Source organism: Hermetia illucens, chromosome 2 (genome assembly GCF_905115235.1).
Source record: "Hermetia illucens chromosome 2, iHerIll2.2.curated.20191125, whole genome shotgun sequence".
NCBI lineage: Eukaryota > Metazoa > Arthropoda > Insecta > Diptera > Stratiomyidae > Hermetia > Hermetia illucens.
Window position 1 is genome coordinate 29,863,403 of NC_051850.1, and position 19,990 is coordinate 29,883,392.

At 42.2% G+C, this 19,990-nt stretch overlaps 2 protein-coding genes across 5 annotated transcripts in view; one reads left to right on the forward strand and one right to left on the reverse strand.

The window, feature by feature from the left end:
- Positions 1 to 18,228, reverse strand: part of LOC119647614 (protein midgut expression 1) — a 41,233-nt gene extending 23,005 nt beyond the window's left edge. For both annotated transcript variants that reach the window (XM_038048651.1, XM_038048650.1), the window contains exon 1: positions 18,017 to 18,228. The gene's annotated coding sequence lies outside the window, so the exon portion shown is untranslated. The remainder of the gene's footprint in view (positions 1 to 18,016) is intronic.
- On the forward strand, positions 7,440 to 9,665 carry LOC119647613 (peptide methionine sulfoxide reductase). Of its 3 annotated transcripts, none has more exons than XM_038048648.1 (4): positions 7,440 to 7,652; positions 8,309 to 8,502; positions 8,676 to 8,936; positions 9,169 to 9,665. In XM_038048648.1, the coding sequence occupies exons 1-4, from the start codon at positions 7,596 to 7,598 to the stop codon at positions 9,401 to 9,403; spliced, it is 747 nt and encodes a 248-aa protein (XP_037904576.1). In that variant the 5' UTR covers positions 7,440 to 7,595; the 3' UTR covers positions 9,404 to 9,665. The 3 variants fall into 3 exon arrangements, with proteins under 3 accessions (XP_037904576.1, XP_037904575.1, XP_037904574.1); XM_038048647.1 differs by lacking the exon at positions 7,440 to 7,652 and adding an exon at positions 7,969 to 8,246 and having other exon boundaries at positions 8,309 to 8,490; XM_038048646.1 differs by lacking the exon at positions 7,440 to 7,652 and adding an exon at positions 7,979 to 8,246.
- Positions 18,229 to 19,990: the final 1,762 nt, after the last annotated feature.

Sequence of the window (19,990 nt, forward strand, 5' to 3'; positions counted from 1 at the left end):
GCGTCGTGGATTTCCCCCTAATTTGTTGTATACATGAATTAAAAATCCCCAGCTTCCCACAAATTTCGTAATTTCGCAATAATATCACACCAAACAGTGATCGTAAGGGCAAAGTAAATTTTCCAAAAGTGGTTAAAGATAAATTTCAACCACCGGTTGGAGGAGTGATGGCCATGTACCGAGAGGAAATTCCACAATACTCGTAATGCTCTGCCTTATCAGCTCAGGAAATTATAATCCACTAATTCGGCGGAATGAAACATCTATTAATCAATCACTAACGATAATCAGCAATCAATATGTATGCAATAAATTAGTCACCTAAAGATTCTTTTTTATCGACGAAGCTCTATGTAACCATAAACCCGGGGGACTTTTTCAGAGTAATTGCTTGTTTTTGTTGGATTTTCCATTTTATTGTGATAAATTAACCGAGTTAGGCTTATCACTAATTACAAACAAGGATCCAAAAGGCGATTATCGATCTTGTCTTCCGGGAAATTCGTGCCACTGAACAATTTCAATCCTAACTTCGATAGAAGGGAAACCACTCTAATAAATATTAAAGTCTAGATAATAAATCAAATCTACGTTTAATGCGTTAAGATTTCACTTCTTTTTCCAAATTTCTATCCATCAAATATATGACCAAAAGGTAAATTGTTCGAGTTTCTATTTCTAAAGGTATTATATTTACTACAAAACCCTCAAAATTAAAGCAAATATTAAAGCTCTTAATGAATATTCTCTTAGTGCATGGTACGAACAATGATTATACAAGTATCTATTACAATACAATACCTTGAGTAGAATGTATGACAATTTCCTGTCATAGGGCCGATAGTATCTTTAGATTGATACTTTTGTTTATTAACTTCATCAAAAAGCTGAAGGAATTATTAAAATGATTAAAGCTTTCACCAATATTACATATAGTCCAGCCCCAAAAGCTTTGGAATCAGAATTAATAAAAAAGAAAAGCTGAAAAGCTACAAATGTAGTATTATATTATAGTTGAAATGTTGCCAGAAACTGACAGCAATGGAGGGTGGGTGAGGTTGTCGGGCTATGCCCCACAAAAGCGTTTACGGTAACCACATACCGTTGGAATGTAGATGAAATGTTCAACCCCATTCTCAGAGAGGATAGGAAGCTTATGGAGCGGGAGGTCAGCCCCTCTCAACTCCGGTGAAAACTCGTGATGGCCAACTTCCCCCCTTAAAAAGTTATGGCCCCTCAAAGCGATTTTTTTTATACTAATGTTATCAAATTTAAAAATTCAAACCTACCCCCGGAGGGATAGAAGACGGGTACACAGGCGGAAAGGGAAGGTTCCCTCTTTAACTCCCTTGATAAATCTTGGTAGCTGTTTCCCCTCGAAATGAAGCTGCTTTCGTGTCATGACGGTAAGGTTTATTTTTGAACCCTATCCCACCAGTGAAAAGGATAGGTATAAAAGGCAAAGCGGGAGGTCCTTCGTATGTAGCCTCGTTGCCAAATCTTTTAAGGGGGAATGGCTACACCAATTTTTAAACGGAGTTAAACACGAAAATCATTGTGTCCTCATGTACTCCTTGAGTTACTCCCTAATATAAAAAAATAACTTTTGGGGATCCTCACTTTTGTAAGGAAGGAGAGTTTTCTTCGTGGTTGAAGAAAGGAGAACTTCTCCTTCTCTCTCCATAAACTCTTCATCCCCCAGGGGATGGAATTGAAAATTGAAGTTGCTCTTAGGACGGACGGAGGATCCCGTTACTCCGTCCTTGAAAAGCTGAAATGAAGTACTTGAATATCGCAGCGGCAGCGCGGATAGGATGAATAATATGCGCATCAGCCTTTTTAAGTATTATAATAGCGAAGAGATACTAGACAGCTTGACACTGGATGCTATAGACCCCAGCCCTAAAATTATTGCCGGCCACTTTACCGAATGGGCCATGGACAGGGGAAGGCAAGTGACAAATACCAGGGGCCAAATCCGTTTCACCTTCACGGGTCTGAACATTAGAGACGAAGGAGGCGGCACTCGAAAGCCCAACAGAAGTAAGAAAACCTGGATACCTGGCTAGAAAACTGGAACTTTCGAGGAGGAGATATTCCTTGTGGATTTAGAAGCAGGTCACAACATAAAGGGAATGCGTTGGAAAATGTGTGCCAGCTTTGTCAGGCAATCAACGGTACAATGTGGCGGGGCATTTCTAGCACACTATGAAATCAAACTACCCTTGGAACCAGGAAATCTTGCTGTATCGTGTCTGAGGACGTGCTAAAGGACGAAGGAGAAGCCAGAACATCAGCAGATGTAGAAAGAATACCACAATCTTTGAAGTAACTTTAAGAAGACCGTACGGTAAAGTAAGCGGAACTGCTACAAGCAGCTGTACCTTAAGCAAATACGGACCCATGGATCGCTGCTTACGGAAGAGGAACTACAAGAGATCTGCAGATGAATTGGGGATAATAAAGCTCCGGGATTAGAGATTGCAAACAAAGCCTTGGAGTTGGCTACTAATATCGGACCCACAAGGCTTATAAGTCCTTTTGAATTATGCATGGTGGAAGGGATGTTTTCCGCCACCTAGAACCCCCCGTCTTTTAAACACTATGAGAGAGATGTTTGAAAGGATAATATACAACAAGCAGTTTCCGTTCGTTAAGCTAGCGGGTTTCCTGTCGGAGCGGCGGAGAGCCTATGCTACGGTCGATGCATTAGCAACGGTCATATGGATCTCCCTCGGGTGGCATCGGCCATTGGTAAGTACTTCACGGTTATGACTTCGATCCTCAGGAATACCTCGTCAACTAGGGTTGAATTAAAAGCACCCTGGCTAAACTGGGTGTCCATAGTTATTTAGTTCGGATAATCGAGAATTACATCTCAAAGAGACTTCGCCGGCTGCTTATCGCAGTAATGGTGAAATCCACACGCGGGTCTTGCTACTAAAGAGAAGCTGTGCAAGAAATGCAGCAACAGTGGACTAATTTCAGAAAAGACCGTTGGACCCATACACTGATCCTGTCGTAACGGAAGGTCGCAGTTCAAACCTCACTGGTAGCAGAGGGATTTGTTATCGTGACTGGATGTCGGACACCAGTCGACTCAGGTGTGAATGAGTACCAGAGTCAAATCGGGGTAATAATATCGGGCGAACGCAATGCTGACCACATTGCGTCTTACAGTGTACTGTGGTGTTCCGCTACGGTCTTGAGTGAAGTGCTCTAAAGCACTTCAAATGGATTGTTACACCAACGATTATTATTATGCCATTTCAGTCTATAACCGACAGGAACTTTATTATGTTCCCTGCTTCCAAATGTTTAAACCTGACATCTGGTATTAAGCATTCTCCCGGGTGCTTTCAACTACTTTGCACAAGTGCTGGAATTTGTCTCTGAGCAAGTGTGGAGGTTCATCACTCTCCTCATCGAATCTTCAGGCAATGTTCGACGATATCCCTAACTTTCCCAGGTGATAGTTTAGCATACAGCGACTAGTGAGCATTCCTACTATGATCCGATGGCTTTCCATAGTGAGGTCTAAACAATCTTTCGAGCGCTTGGGTTCGTATCCCCAGAACACCGTGGGCTTTTCCATTCCTGGTAAATTCTGTACAGTCCCCTGTTCGTTCTCCTTCGTTTTTTAGCATAGTAGCCATGAACCCATTTCCGCTTCAACAGAGTAGCTCTGACCCCTATAGAGACGTCGCTGCTCCTTTCGTGGCTAGCTCGTGCGCCGTCTCATTGCTTCTAGCCCAAAGTGGCCTGGAACTTAAGAGTATGCTGAACATATTGATCGAGCTGAGCGCGTTCAGAATGTTAAGGCTTTCATCATACCAGTTTTGAATTTTCCCTCCTAAATGCTTATTAGCCAATTGACTGTCGGTTAAAATACCAATGTCCTGCCCCTTATAGTTACTTTTGGGATTGATCTTGATGTTTGATCTATGGCATGTATTTCTTTCTAGAATATACTTGGGTGCAAAGCACATTTTCCTTTGCGAGTCTGGTGAAAGCGTTGCGGGGTTCAGGACGGTGTCCAGTCTTCAGGGTAGAACTAGAAAGGACTAGGGCGAGATTATCATGATCCGCTTCCTACAAATTAACATACACAGGAGTGCCCCCGCTCACTGTTCGCTGCGGAGGTAAAAGCTGATCTATGTTAGCGCTAATCAGCGAGCAATACCGACACAAGGATCCGGCTTCATGGCATCTCGACTTATCGGGTATCGCAGCCATCCGCGTTCGGGAGCCAGCATTACAGCGCTCAGGCTACGAATGAAATATCTCTGACATAATTTTTGCGTCGTAATCTGTGGCAACGTTGGTGGGCGGCTGGGGACACCTAGAAAACTTCTCGGCAAGTGATCATCACTACATTGCGTTCGAAGTGGTTGACGTTCCTTGCCGGTCTGCACCATCCTGGTGATCCTCCTTCATGGAAAATATCGGGAAAATCGTCCAAGCTACTGGGACAGGCAGAGTCGCACTAGAGGGCGCCTCAGGAAGTGGCAGCGTTGCAGCTGACACTGTGGTAAATTCAGTGATGAAACTGATAACGACAGCGTGTGAGGCTTCCATACTCTGGAGAGGCTCCAGCCGTGACAAGCCGTCTATGCACTAGTGGACGGCGAAATTTCGCGGCCTACGGAAGGAGCGTCATAAGCTCCGCCTTTTGGCACAATGTGTGTAAACCTGAGCAAGCAGCGCCATAAAGGCAGAGTATAGATCAGCAAAAAGAGACTCCGTTGTGTGATAAATAAAAGCAAAGCTTGCAGCTGGCAGAATCTAGTCAACGAGGTAAAACTTAGCTGTAAGCTTTTCAGGCGGAAAATCGGGTTTCTGCGGAAAACCTGCATACCACTTTCACAAAAAACTCGAAGAAGCAGTTCTCTCCGCGCTAGGACTTAGAACACCAGGCTCCACCAACGACCAGACTTGCTGCTCGGGGGCTCCAATGCTTGCCTGAAAGAAGGCACTTTCCTTGTCGCTGAAAGATGGAGAGGCTCGCGCTAATCAACAATGGAAAAGGATATCCTGAGCTGCCGTCTGCATACGGCAAATTGTTCGAAAAGCTCATCAGGATTAAACTCGCTGAGCTACCTCTTGCGGATATTGAAGAATTATCTAAGAGTCTGCTCCCTGCTCCACGAGACGATAGAGAGTCATAAAGGAGATCACGTTACCAGTAGTGCAGATCACACGTCAAAGAGCCGGATCTCTGGAACCCTTCTTAGTCTCCTAAGACTCAACTTGCCTGAAGAGTCGCGCGTTGTTGGTTGTGCAGGTGATGTTGCTGCACTTGCTTCCCTTTTGAATGGGCGGAAAACAAGCCACTTGAATCGGTGAACTGACTATATAGTCAAAACTAGCGGTTAAATACCTTAGTTTAATGCTCAACTGGAAGACAGCTTCTTCAAGCAAATCAGAGCAGTAGCGGACAGGGCTGCAGCTGGCATCTCTACTTTGAGTCGGCTAATGGCCAATGTTCGGGGTAGTATATCTACCAGGAGTCGTTTTCGGAGTTTCAGTTAACCCGACTGAAAATTATCCAATTGGGATAGTTCGCATACCATGGATTGGGGTTAGTGTTTTTCGACTCTACAGTCTAGATTCATAGCGTTGTGTTAAGGGTAAGGTCATTTCGTACAGGGTGTAGCTGTCATCACCGACCTTGGTAGACGAGAGGCTTGGCCTCGTTGGCTCCCAGAAAGCTGCATTCCGCATCAGTCTATTGATCCTCGTGGAGAAGATGCTTAGAACCGAACAAATTGGAACCCGATAAAGACTACAATAACTGGATCGAGCCCAGTAAGCTCGACGGACGCGTAACTTAATCATGCTCGTGGACACCAGAGCCTTCCCTCGCAAAGTAATATTTTACAGTACTCCCACCGGGACATGGGCGGGGAAGTGGAGTGGTGTTAGCGGATGAGAATCCCACACACTCCTGCAATTTGACGCAGCAACGCCCTTTTAAGACTTCCACACCATAAGAGAAGTAAATAAAATGAAAATCTGTTGGTTTTTATGGTTTAAAAAACACGGAGGCCGAAAGTGATCTTTTCTTTCACGGACCGATTCTCAGAAACTACCCAACCGAAAAATCTGAAAAAAATCAGGGAACTGGCACTATATGGTGCCTAGGCTATTTGATAACTTAAAAATGACAAGATTTGTATTTATAAAATACACAGTAAAGTAAATTCACACAGAAAGTGGGGTCGGGCAAACAATTCTAATAGCCACCCCCTGGAGAAGAATTAAAATAGTTAAGTATAACTTAGGCTATAAATAAGTTATCAGCGGCTAGATGTTAGTCATTATGAAAAAATAAAAACAAAAATGAAATTCCATTAATACTTATGGGACTAAAAAAATCTAGAATTTTAACGATACTCATCTGGGTCAAATGCATTTAATTCTCTAATTGATCCTGATGATAATTACTTGATAGGCAAAAGTCTGTTTTAGCTGCAAACTATCGATATCTTTCTCTGCTTTTTCTGTATACGGACATGTGCAATTTCTCACGTTTTAAACGCATTATAAAAAGGGAGAAACTATTTCTCCAAAGTGCATTTAGGTCATAAAATTAGTCACGAACTGCATAGCAATCGTAAAAGTATCTCGCTAGAAGAACCCATACGAATTTTTCCTCGCTGGTTAGGATATCGATTGAACTTGTTTGAAAAGTTGACATGAAAAGAGTGAATATAAAACGGGTGAGTGGAATATCCTAACAAAGCTGCAGGTAGTGATACATTTGTGCCGAAGTCAAGGACCTTCAGGACAGGGATATATAGAGAAGTGTGCATGTCCTCTCAGATATTGGTGTAAGGTACATAGCTATGCAATGTTCCATATGGCCAATCGCAGGTCTTTATTTCGGGAATACTCCTAAAATCCATCAAGGACTTATCTATTCATTGATCAGGTACTTTCAGGTGTTTCTAGGACATCAAGTGTGCACTGTTTAGGAGATGTATCTTTTGACGGAAACGTTGTCAGTTTGTTAATTTTGTGAGAAATATTTCCATCGAGACATGTACTAGTTGTGGTGTATGAATCCCCCTTAAGGCCCCAACGTGCGTAGGCCGAAGTAACTCTTATATTCAAGTGATTATGCTCCGCCAGAAAGCTCTCCCCATTTCGAAACCACTTTCTACAAATGAGTCCCCCGGCATCTAGCCATCTTCGAAAGCTACTCATGCACATATAGCGCTTCTCTCATCTTCGGCTTGAGATGGGAGGCAAATCGTGAGCACATGTCGGCTTCCATTCGTTCTGTACTTTACTACCTAGAATGCGAGAATTTATATCTTTTGCTCTATCTGATAGTAGAACTACTGAGATACTTCAATATAGATTAATTCGCTCATTGTTTTCCCTTGGAACGCATGTGGGGAGAACGACGGACAGGTATAAATTTCGAACTTGTTTCAGCAGCGAATTTAGTTCTACTGAACATACTCAACGGGGTGCTGCTCGTGGTCTCGCCAGGGCTGAAGTGTGTGCTATTGATTTTTCGAGTAGAAGTTGAGAGAAAAAGTGAATAAATACTTAGAATTGTGAAGGACTCTAACTGAAACTTCATCATGTTGAAGACAATTTCTTTGGGAAAGTCAGATGTGCACGCCAACATCAAGGACAAGGTTTGTAGAAATCCTAGACAGTAATTCGTATTTTAGTGGCTGAATTATTCCGGTGGATGTGGTACTGTGAGTTGATAGTATTTTTCAAAAAAGGGAAGCATAGGTTGTGTCAGTCCAAGTGAATACTGCTTTGGTTAAGTAACTGCACGATGCATCTCCAAAAACGTTAGCAAGTAAACAAACTGGGGAAATTCGGTGTCCGCCCTCTCTTTTTAAGTTAGGAATGATAAGCGCACTTCCAGCTGTTTAAGTATGTTTTGACGCGCTCTTTCCAATATGTTTGCGCATTCCAATATTTTGGGAAATTGTAGATACACGCTGCATGGCATGAGTCAAAATTTCAAGTTCATACAATTCGGAAGACTGGCTACGTGTTGTTTTATCTTATTGATGACATATAGTACGTGATGTGGACTAGGTGACGGATGTTTCCCGGATTTCTTAGTTGATTCGACCCTTTTTGAATAGTATTTTCAAGCATCTCAAGTGAAAATGTGGAGTGTTCAGTATTATATTTTCTTAGCCTCTTTCGTGACATTCGCGTTAGGCAGCCACTGGGGATATTCAGCTGATTTTTATAATAAACTTTGTCCGGTATTTCGGAATAGTGTAAGAAGTGGGCAGAGTTCTAATGTTTGATTTTTTTGTCTCCTCAGAGTCTCGTCAGAAGTGAACAGCTAGAATGTGGGGTGTATCCCACGCACCACGTAGAAACTGAATATGAAAAGGCAACTTTTGGAATGGGCTGCTTCTGGGGAGCAGAGTGTCTATTCGGCGCTACTCTGGGTGTTTTGAACACAAGAGTTGGATATTCTGGAGGAACCACCCCTAATCCAAAGTATAGAAGTTTGTAAGTATAGGATAAGACTACAAAATTTACGCCAACTACTCTTTTGTTAATATTAGTAATTAAAGAAACAGATTGTGAAATCCAGAGGGTTGATTCTCTGGAACGCAGAAAGCACTCGTACTCCGCCTGTACCAGACATTCAAATTACAACTTTGTATTATCTTGCTTTCTAGGGGCGATCATACTGAAGTCGTCGAGCTTCACTACGACCCCAAAGTCGTAAAGTTCGAGGACCTCCTTGAGCTCTTCTGGAACAACCACGAGTATGGACTAACAACAAAAATCAAGAAGCAATATGCTTCCTTGATCCTCTACCATACCGACAAGCAACGTGAAATCGCTGAAAAGTCATTGAAACAGGAACAAGAGCGTCGAAACCCTGAGGTCATTACAACATTGATAGTTCCTGCCAGTGAATTCTATCCCGCTGAAGAGTAAGTTTTCCATCTTTTTTATTCATATTAACATTTGACCTCGACTTTCATATGGCATTTCCCGCAGCCAAACCTGCTCAATCATTGGCTTATCACCATACACCAATGAATCAGCAAAAATCTATAGCAATCGATATGCGATTACTCAAAATCATCATCCCTAATTATACAAATAAATTACTGTGCACTTTCCCTATTTAATCGTAATCTATTTCTCCCTATCATCTTACAGTTATCACCAGAAATATCGCCTGCAATCCCATAAAGATTTAGCTGAATCACTTGGTATGACACCAGAACTGCTACAAACATCCTACGTTGCGGCGAAGTTGAATGGCTACTTAGTAGGCGTCGGGGGTGTAGAACAGTTCCAAAAAGAGGCTGACAATTTTGGACTGACACCTTCACAAAAGGAATATGTAAGACATCACGTTGAGGAGAACGAAGGTGGCGGTTTGTTCTGCTGACGACGCCAAAAGACCTGTAACGTAAAACTCAAGAAATATACGGAGAAATGAGGGAGCTGTGAACGAATGTGTGGATATCTGAGGAGTGAACGTTAGCGGAAGAATCGGTTGATTTGATTTCAAAAATTTTAAATATCCTTTTTTTTTGTAAAGAAGAATTTTGAAGGAATGCAGTGAAATTATTAGATTTACTAGCAAAAGAGACTACTAGGAGTAAGTAGTTGAGAATTGTATTGTTTGTAAGGTACCCAATTATTGTAAAGAATGTTACATATGCCTATACACATATTGTTACATTTCCAGATATTTTTATATATTTTCAGCGCTAAATGTGCTGATATTATGTTTTAAAATAAAAATAAACTAATTTTAACAAGAAACTCTCGAATTTTATTCCTTGTAACCTTGGAGCCTATTAATAGGCTCAAGTGAGTCGAATCACAACCCCCGGTTTGCTTATCCAAACTAAAAACAAACAGATTTCTCGAATTTGATCAGCTTTAGAAAACAAATATTTCCCCATCTTTTTGAACATTGAAACAACCACTTTCTGCTATTAAACGACTAAATTAAAACGAATTCTAATTCCATCGCGAAAAGATTTTTTGGGACCACATTTTCTCATGCTCCCAATTAAAACAAACATCTAGACACCAACAACTCCACACTTGAAATTTTGCAACTCATTAATTATTTAAAATTACTCATCAAATTTATATTGGTTTAATGAATGAATTTCATATGTTGTGCTATCTTAGATTGTGACTTATGCTTGCCCTTATGTGGAGCTTCTTTTTAACTTGGAGAATGAGGATTAATGGCGGGCACTGTTTGCCCTAAAACAGAGCAACGCCAGCTGGTCCTCCCCAGCTGGAGACTGTGCAAAGGCAGATAACCTATTCCCAGAAACCATATTGTGGCATAACTCAGCAACAAACATGGCATTGGGAAATAGAATACCGAGTTGGAACACGAGTTCCCTGTTCAGTACATGACACAGTTCGAAAAGTACAAGATCGAGGACGAAATTACCAGCGTACAAGGTTAATCACAAAAGCCGAAAAACGCATGGAATTGTTCAGTCATATGTTTTCAAACCAAATTATGAAAGGATATTTGCGCTTTAAGTCACTTCCATAGTACAATACTCACCGTGGGGTTTCAGCGGACCGGTGACGTACGAGACTAAGCACATTACGATACCAGCAAATTTAGGGGCTGGCTTTTGAATGTGGATAACAAAAAAAGCCCTGACAGCAGCACATTAATCTCGAAAAGGACGATCACCCGATGGTTTGCCTTCACTTAGGTATTTCATCCGTTGTCCCTCCCTTCCCGCCGCTCCCCAAAAAACAGGCTGGTTTCAGCTTTGAATTTTGCTATAACGATCACATTAGCACCCTTCGAATCATTATGGACCAGTGGGGGAAGTTTAGATTAACGCTTCACCTGCTCTCCATCGATTTCGACAGGGTGAGAACGGAGTGTTCCAGTCAGCACTTCTAATCCCAGGCTCCAGCCGGCGTCACCTGCTGAGGCTAAGGTCTTAGCCATAGATAAGCATCAATCCTCGGGCAAACCATCTTCTGGCAAATCAATATTCCAGGCAAACCACCTCCGGCCAAACCGCCTTCTGGCATATCACAACCTCCGATTTGTGTCAAAGTTAAGGGGAAAGGAGCATCCAGGGTACCTGCGGCTAAGGGCATACCGAAGCGGCAACTCTTCGGACCAAAACGCAGCGACGAATGTTCGAATAATAATCGGTTTTCATTTGCCGCCAAGGCTACTGAAACATATGAATACGCCTTGTATGACAGTACAAATCCATCCAGATGCGATACCAAGCAGTTCGAACAGCTTAGAAAGAAACCTCCTGAACGCAAGGCACTAAGTTTCGCAATTTAGTGCTCAGAATAACGTATATACCACGCTGCTAGACAGTAAAGCAGAAGAGAGAACCGAGAGGCTGGGAACTTTCCTTACAATCGGCATTCCTGAACTAAATATTAGGAAGGTTCGAGAATAAACAGACTGCCGGCTCTACAACGGGCTTGGGACCGTCACGTTCCAAGTGTCGGCTGCTAAAGCCATTGAAGGGGACGTTCAGCTGAAGCCTAGATTGTATGCCATATTTCTCAAATAAATTTGCAGCATTGTAAAGCGGCGACCCCCCCTTATCAGTTGTCGGATCAATAGCTACAAGACATTTATATAAGAACCGAGGGTACCTAGTGGGGAAGTACTTAAACTTCCGCCATGCTGATCTGTTGTATTAAACGGAAATGATAAACCCCACTCCTGCTTGGCGGTTTCAAAAGACCTCCAGACTAACTAGGTTAAATATCCACGTGATGTCGACACCGCAACGACCGAACTAACCATAAGAAGCAACAGGGAGATAAGCATATTTTTTAGTACGCTGTTTATTTTCCTTATGACGTAGACGAAATTGGAACATTGATCAGAGCTATCTAACATATCAAAAGTTAAGGCCCAGGAATTATAGCAGGATAGGATGTCAACGCTCACCATTTATGTTGGGGAAGTCCAAACAGGAACGCGAGAAGATCGAGGCTATTAGAGTATCTGGTAGGAACTGATCTGCAAATCCTCAATTTGTGCAGTGAACACACTTCCTTCAATATGGTGAAGCGTGAGGTCATCAACATCACGATGAAATTCCCTGACATTGCAGCTTTTGTCGGAGAGTGGTGAGTATCTAACGGTATAACGCTTTCGGATCACATACGAATATGTAGATCCACCTCCAACCACTCCATTTCGGAATCCAAGGAACACAGATTAAGCGACATACGATATAGAAGTGAGCGACCTACTTACGCTCCTAGCGAGGCGCACCAAATCTATTGGTGAAATTTAGAATACAACTCAGATATTTAGAACTAGCACGAAAGAAGCTTTCGAAGAAGACTGTCCACTCAAGACGTCAAATAATGGAAAACACCATGGTGAAACTTAGATTTGGGAAAATAGAGAAGAGCTGCAGCTGTAAGGCTTAATTCAGCCGCTGGATGCAATCAGAACAAAGAAAGAAAGTCCTAAAGAAGAGCATACGCTTTTGCAAAAGGCCTAACTCTCTTGAGATAACGTAGATCCTTCCCAAAGGACATAGCCAGCAACTTGGCTATCTACGAGAGAGGCTGGATTCATTCTGGCTTGAAAAGCAGTAGTCACTACAAGAAATAAAATTTCCTTCTAACTCGTTCTATAGATATAAATCTCTAGGTCCGGATGACATCATTCCTACGCTAGTAATAGAGGGAATGGATGACCTGGGTCTACATATACGAAATATATATCGTGCATGCCTAGCACACGCTTATATTCCAATTAACTGGCGTGTTGAGAAGGTGATATGAATTCCCAAACCAGGGAAATCCACTTACATGGACGCAAAAAGCTTCCGATCGATCAATCTAACTTCCTTTCTATTAAAAGGACTGTTCAAGTTAGTAGTACATTGCTAATTGGACCCTTCACTGTAGATAGCATGCCTACCAGAAAAGCAAATTCAAGAAGAAACCACTCCATGAGCTCATAGCAAAAGTTGAGAAGGCGATATCCCATAAAGAATACTCCTTAGGCGCATTGATGGACATCGAAGGTGCCTTCAATTCTGCCTCATTCGCGGCGATTCGTAATGAAGCAAGACAGCATAGAATCGATCCGCTGTTAATCAGTTGGATCCTTCACATGCTAGAATGGAGAAAATTCCACATATTAGTCGGAGAGAAGTCAATTGAGGCAAGGTGTCTTACGGGTAGCCCACAAGAAGGGGTTATCTCTCCTCTCTTATGGTACCTTGCTATGGCTCCTGCAGGACAAAAATCTTCAGGTGGGGTAGCTACACACCTTAGCAGGGGTTGAAATTCAGCTGGTACAAACAGTCAAATATTTAGGAGTGCATCTCGATTGCAAGTCAACGTGGGAGCACTATATCCAGGAACAATATCAGAAATCCTGCAGATTACTCTGGTATTGTATGACTGTGACCTGGAGACTTTCACCAAAGCGGATTCATTGAACGTATAAACCCGTAATAAAACCCATTCGTCAAATGGCCGAAACTGAATTTTGCTAATAGCAGGAAACTGCTGACGGAAATTCAGAGACTGGGTTGCCCAAGTATTACTGGAGCAATGAGTAGTACGCCGACCGTACCACTCGAAGTTATTCTAAATTCATCCCCAATCCATTTGGAGGTGAAACCGAAAGAAGCTAACGACGCATATAAGTTTGATACAATTGGCACATGGAAACGCGTCATGCGTCCATCTGGAAATTTCTTGGCAAACATCAGGTGGCTCTGATGCCCGCCGATCATATGATTTCCAGATTAGTCTTCGAAAAGACATACTCCGTCTTAACCACCAAAAGAGAAGAATGGTCGATAAATGACAACGAGTCTTTTGGGATTACAGACTTAATAATTTTCACTAACGGCAAAACGGATTTGCCGCAGGAGTGTTCTCGGGAAATCCAATTGTGGAACTGGATCGACCTCTCGGAAAAGTAACGTTCGTTTTCTAGGTATTTTATTGGCAGCCTTTCGAATCTATTAGGGCGGCCGGGCAGCATTACCAGCAATAAACAGCAACGATATATCGAGTCAATTGGTGTGGAGTTGTCATCAGATGCTGCTGAAGCTTAGCCGACTGAATGCAACATTCCTAATGTAGGTGCCAGAGCACTCAAACATCACCGGTAATGAGGAAACTGACGAACTGGCTCCGCAAATTTCTGAATCCACAATGATCGGTCCAGAACCAGCTTTTAGTAATCGGCAATCTTCAGTCAAGTATACTCTGAAGGGAGAAATGGCAATTATTCACGCAGTCGAATGGAGAAATTTGAACATCTGCGGGCAGGCGAAAATCTTTGTGAAGGAATCGTCATTTTTGTTGTCCCTTAAGAAGTGGGACATGAAAACCCAAGGGGGCCTTTAACGGGACACTGCCCCTTCAAATACCACATGGCAAAAAATTGGAGTGGTAATCTAGGCGATATGCAGCCAATACGAGGAGGAAGAAGAGATGGCTCTACACGTCGTATGCAGGTGCTTCGGCCTACTCAGACGGAGATACTTTGGTAAGGTTTTCTTCAACGAAAAGTCTGCGCATACTCTGCCTATGGAGAATTTTCTCAGATTCGCGAGAGTCTGCGAGCGCGATCGGCGAGAGGCTTCTCACGGTGTTTTTCATGAGTTACCGCGCAGCGTGGATTCCGTAAATAGTTCAACAGTTCTTTACAAACCCAGCTTGATTCACGGTTATTTTAACGATTTCACGAACTTGGTTGTCAAGAATGCGTTCAAAAATCTTCATGTTATGGGACATAACCGGATCGGACTGTAATTCGAATATTCTACTGGACTATCTTTCATGTTCCATATTAGAACTGTGATGCTTTCCATATTAGAACTCTGGGGCTTTCTTCTTCTTCTTCGCTAAAAATTTACTGAATCACAGTGTTGCGCCCCAATTCTGCCTCTTGGGGCAGATGCGATGTCGCCAGCTCCTGTGGCTTTCAACAGTTTCATTCGTTTTATTACTTCCTCGACTTCAATCGTACTGACATGAAGGTCCTGGAGGTTTAACGTAAGTACCTGCCGTGTGGAGTTAATCCCACGGTTCTCTTCGGACACGGATTGATTTGGAGACCACAATCAGAGCCCCACCATGACTGGCACAGCAGCACTGGTTTATATATATGCAGGTTCGGCATTCATACCCGTGGATGCAAGATCCACCTAATACCCGAGTTGTACAACGCAACTCCACGCTTGAGCTGACAAGGAGCTCTACGAAGGTTGCTTGTGTGTTTCAAGATGAACAACTCAAATCCCTCCCTCGAGAATTAACGTTGGTTTGATGTACTATTGCAACTATACCATATTTAGTGGACACTAAAGCAAATATGTAGGAGAGGCTGATGTTCCTATTAAAGTATATCAAGCGAACATTTGACGTGGACTTGAGCTGACCTGCTTCACTCGCTCACTTCACTATCATGGCGTAGCCCACAATGCAATTATCGCGCCTCCTTAAAATGTATCCTACCCACTGCCACTTCCGCATTCCGATTCAAGTTCTTCGTTTGAGATAGTGTCAGACCAGCGCACTCCGATACGACGCAGACCGGTATTGACGAAAGCTACTCCCATATAGCAACACAGAAAGGACAATAGCACAGAACAGCCTCAACTTCATCTTAGTGTTGAGACAAGTGCATTTCTAGATTTTTCACAGGGCAGAGAAAGCGGATCTAGCACTGTTAATGCGTTGGGCAATACCCAGTGTGGTGCCACTGTCCGCGGAAACCACGCCTCCTAGATATACAAATTAATTGACGCTTTTGATGCTCTGCCCATTAATGCAGGAAGGAGGGAGTACGCTGACTTGTCAGACTGAGAACCTTGATTTATTTATTTTCAGTCCGTCTCTACTTGCTCTCTTTACAAATCCAGAGCCATTTGATCAAGGTCGATGACCCGGTGAGAGACCAAGCAGATGACTTCAGTATAGTCAAGGTATTTGAGAAAAGATGTTCTCTGATGCGTTCCAGAATTATTTTAGCTATTATCTTTGCGTGCACGCAGATACCCTTCCAATTGCCACAATGTAGACGGGTCCCCTTCTTTGCGATCTTGACAAACATCCCCTTCTTCCACTATCTTGGAAAGATCTCAGATTCCCAATATTTCCGTACGGGTGGGAGCAGCAGATCAGCAATAACTGGAGGTGCAGCAATAAATAACTCTGCGGAGAGACCGTGAACCCAAACGGCTTTACTCAGTTTGAGTGCATTGATGGTCGAAATTATTTCTTTTCTGCTGGAAGGAACAGTCCGTATCCGCATGTTACGTTGACTAGCCATTTCACCCAAAAGAGGAGGAACATCAAGGGATGTGATACGGTTAAGGACCGCGTTGAAGTGTTCTTTTCACCACTTCAGTTGATCGTTATCGTGGAAGTGAAATCGACGTTGATGTCCTTCACAAAACCATTGAAAGTTCTGTGACTACATGCAAGCTCTTTCGCGATGCAGTATACAGTTCTGAAGCCATTGCGATCTGCGGAGTCTTTCGCATCCCTGTCCAGCGCAATAGAAAATTTTCTCTTGTCACGGCGTACACTACGCTGAATTTTCGCTCGCTATCAAAGTTCGAGCGCGACACGCCTACCATCGCTCGCATCGATCAGTAGAGCCTTCAACCCCTTGCATTGATCGATTGCTTCCACGATTCCGCAGTCAACCAGATCTTATCACGCCTCCCTGGTCAGGAAAGCAGGCCTTACGGTAGAGGTTAGAAGCAAACTGACACAGGAATCACGTCGGCTACCGCTTGGTTTTCCAGAGTGCAAAACACATTGCCATTAATGTGGCAAGAGAGAGACGAATACTCTTCAAAGTCCCAACATCTTAATTTGCATATGCCCAGAATGTCCAACTAGCATTCTGAGGACCCTCGCTATCGTTATCGAGGGGTGTGCACAGATTCCAGAAGCCGATCACAGTCCGTTTTCGATAGCCAACGGTCGTTGACGTGAGGGCGGTCCCTATCCGAGACGTTGGTAATGTTCCGGTAGCGGTAAACTTTCAAAATTCTCAGGTTACTAGCCCACATTTTATACGCCTCTTACGGCAAGCAGGGAAAACTTTGAGTATGTTCTTAAGTCCCAACTCACAAGGCCGGTGGTACAATTTATTTTCAAAGCTTAAAGAGGGAGGCATGGGGAGATACTATGCAGGTAAAAGCGGTAGATCCTCTCTCAAACCGCGCTGAAAATTTACAACAGTCATTTCCTTTTAAAATGTTGCGGGGCTCCAAAATAGGGCTGTTTTGATACCCTAAATTAGCTTGTTGGTAACTTCATTATCAAGATAATTTGAGGGAAGGGGTTAAACGAAGCGCCGCATTCTCCAGTACTCTCACTTGTTCTTGGTTCGAGAGAGGACGGGTCCCGCAGGTGAGGTTAAAAATTAAATCTTATAGTTAGGGAGAGGCCCCCCTTTGCCCTCCTCTTCACCTGTTGGAAACAGGGTAGAAAAAGCATGCCATTCCAAGAAGATATAACCACCAATCGAAAATAAGAAGCAAAGCACTTCAGATATGATATTTCTTATTTAATAATATTTGAATGAACATTTGCTCCATTTGTATTAAGGAGGGCTTGCAGCCAATTTCTAAAAAAAATCTACTTATTTACTATTATTGACGTTATTTGAGCCGATATCGGCTTAGATATCGTATAGGTAGAGCTAATTTTCTATTATAATTTTTCGATTGAGTATGAGGACGCGCCCATAGAAGAAATTATCACCTTCCAAACCCCCGCACTCTCCCACACCCCCTTTTAGCGTCAAATGTTCCTTGCAAAGTACTGAAAAGCAACCCCACTTGTCGCTTTAATTCACTGTAGGGACTTCATCTCCGAATGACCAAGTCACAATTTATGCCTGCGATAAATACATACTGGCAAATTATCTCCACACCTGCGGAGGAATGTGGATAGAGTGTTTGAAAAGATCAGGAAATCTGGGCTTCCACAGTAATCCCCCAAATTAATTTAGTTCTGAAATCCTCACCTAATTCGGTTCCTAAAAACTATTCGACTCAATAGGAGCCCCTATTAATAAAAACGCCAAGCACCTCGGTCTCACTCTTCTACTCATTAACATAATCCTTCTCTGTAGTCGGCTGAAAGGAAAACCCCAGAATATTATCATAATGAAAATCCACATACTTTTCACAGAAACAAACAAAAGCGAACAAAATGACACTAGTAAAAAACACAGGAATTTAACAAAAAAGAAAAAAATATGAAAATCTCGAAAATTGGGTTGTAAAATGAAATACCTAAGCACGATATTAACAGTGATATTTGAAGTACGAATTTTTGAGTTGTCAAAGCTGAAAAATGTCGTTTTTTGGCATACTTAAATTCACATGCATTAGGTGTAATAACACCAAACTTTAGGTTTAGACAACAATAAAGTAGATATATTTGCTGAAGGGAGCATTGGAAAATAAACAAGCCGAAAACCGGAAGCTCAATGCTTCAGGTATAAAAGGCTTTGTGTATTTCTTGTGTAAGTATATTTGAATGATCAATTTGGAGCCCTGCATTCCACACCTTTCCAACAAATATCAAAATTAAGATTGGTTTCGAAAAGTACTCATTGAGACTTGTCGTTTGATTACCCACACGACTATATTTTTAGGAAAAAAAGGGTTACACCGCCCTTATATGGGACCCCCTTTAAAACCCAACGTAGAAGGATGTAATTCACTGTGTTCACAGTTTCCCACCAAGTTTCGTGTGAATCGGTGCAGGCGCAAAGAGTTGATCAAGCAATGGGAGCAGGTGCTGGTGCTCTGCTTATCTTTGGTGTTCATTTTGACCATACTCCCTTCTTATATTCATTGTTCTATTTGAAATGATCTGTAGGCTTTCAGGCTTTTGGATATTCTAGGATAGTCGATTTCTCGTAACTTGTTGAATTAAATACGTCTCCAACTCCATTATGTTCAATCACAACTGATCGATCTTGCCCACCACCTCATCAATCGTCTAACCGAAATGGCTAATTCGAAATCAATTAAAAAACTCCCCACACATGTTCGTGCTGCTCAATTTTAACCAAGGTCACGCACCGGTCGGCAGACGACTATGAATGAGCCTCGTTATCTACAATTGTGTAACCCATGTTTCCACAATCTCTTTTCTCCCACGTACACATACATATTTATATGGAGATTATCTACAATTCAAATTGGCAAGAGTGCCTATTCTTTCCCAACAAGTAAACCCCGACTACCTACCCCAATAGTCCAAGATAGTGAACGACCAATCGGTCAACCACAAATTCAAGGCCGAAAGAATATACAAGTAAATTTAATTTAATTAGCATGATGCTATCTATCACCCAAACAAAAACCAAATTAAATTGTTTAGATTAAGTTTCGCAAAACTTTTATGACGATGAAGGAAATAAAAGATGATCTCAAATATTAGATATCGCTGCATTTGAAAAACAATGATAAATGTCTAGAGCTGCGGTTCTCCCTTTGAGGAATTATCTACGTCTAAATATCATAAATATTTACAAGTTAGAAAATGACCGTGCATTAAAAAATAAATACTATCGGGAAAACCAGTTTGTCACCCCTAATTACTTTGGCTTGTTGCCAAAATAGGACGGCTCTTGTACTATAATAATCAACAAAATGCTTTCTATCAAAGATAAAGCGTTGACATCAGACAAATTTGCTCTTATACCCATCCTCATTCAAACCCAGTCAAAATCTCTTGATAATGATAGATTTCTTATTCCTGAAGGGCATAAATCCAGAATATGAAGGTGAGGAGGATAAATAATAAGGTTAGACTTGTAGGTGGTCTACAGATACCTCCCTCTCAGTTTAACTGATTTAACCAACCTAGCAACCCAAAACCCAAAAAGAAGATTGCCCCAATCATATGATCATGATAATCTCAAAATTGAGTACGTTCGGTCGCAAACTTTGTGACTGAAAAAGATAAAGCTCTCTACAGGAGA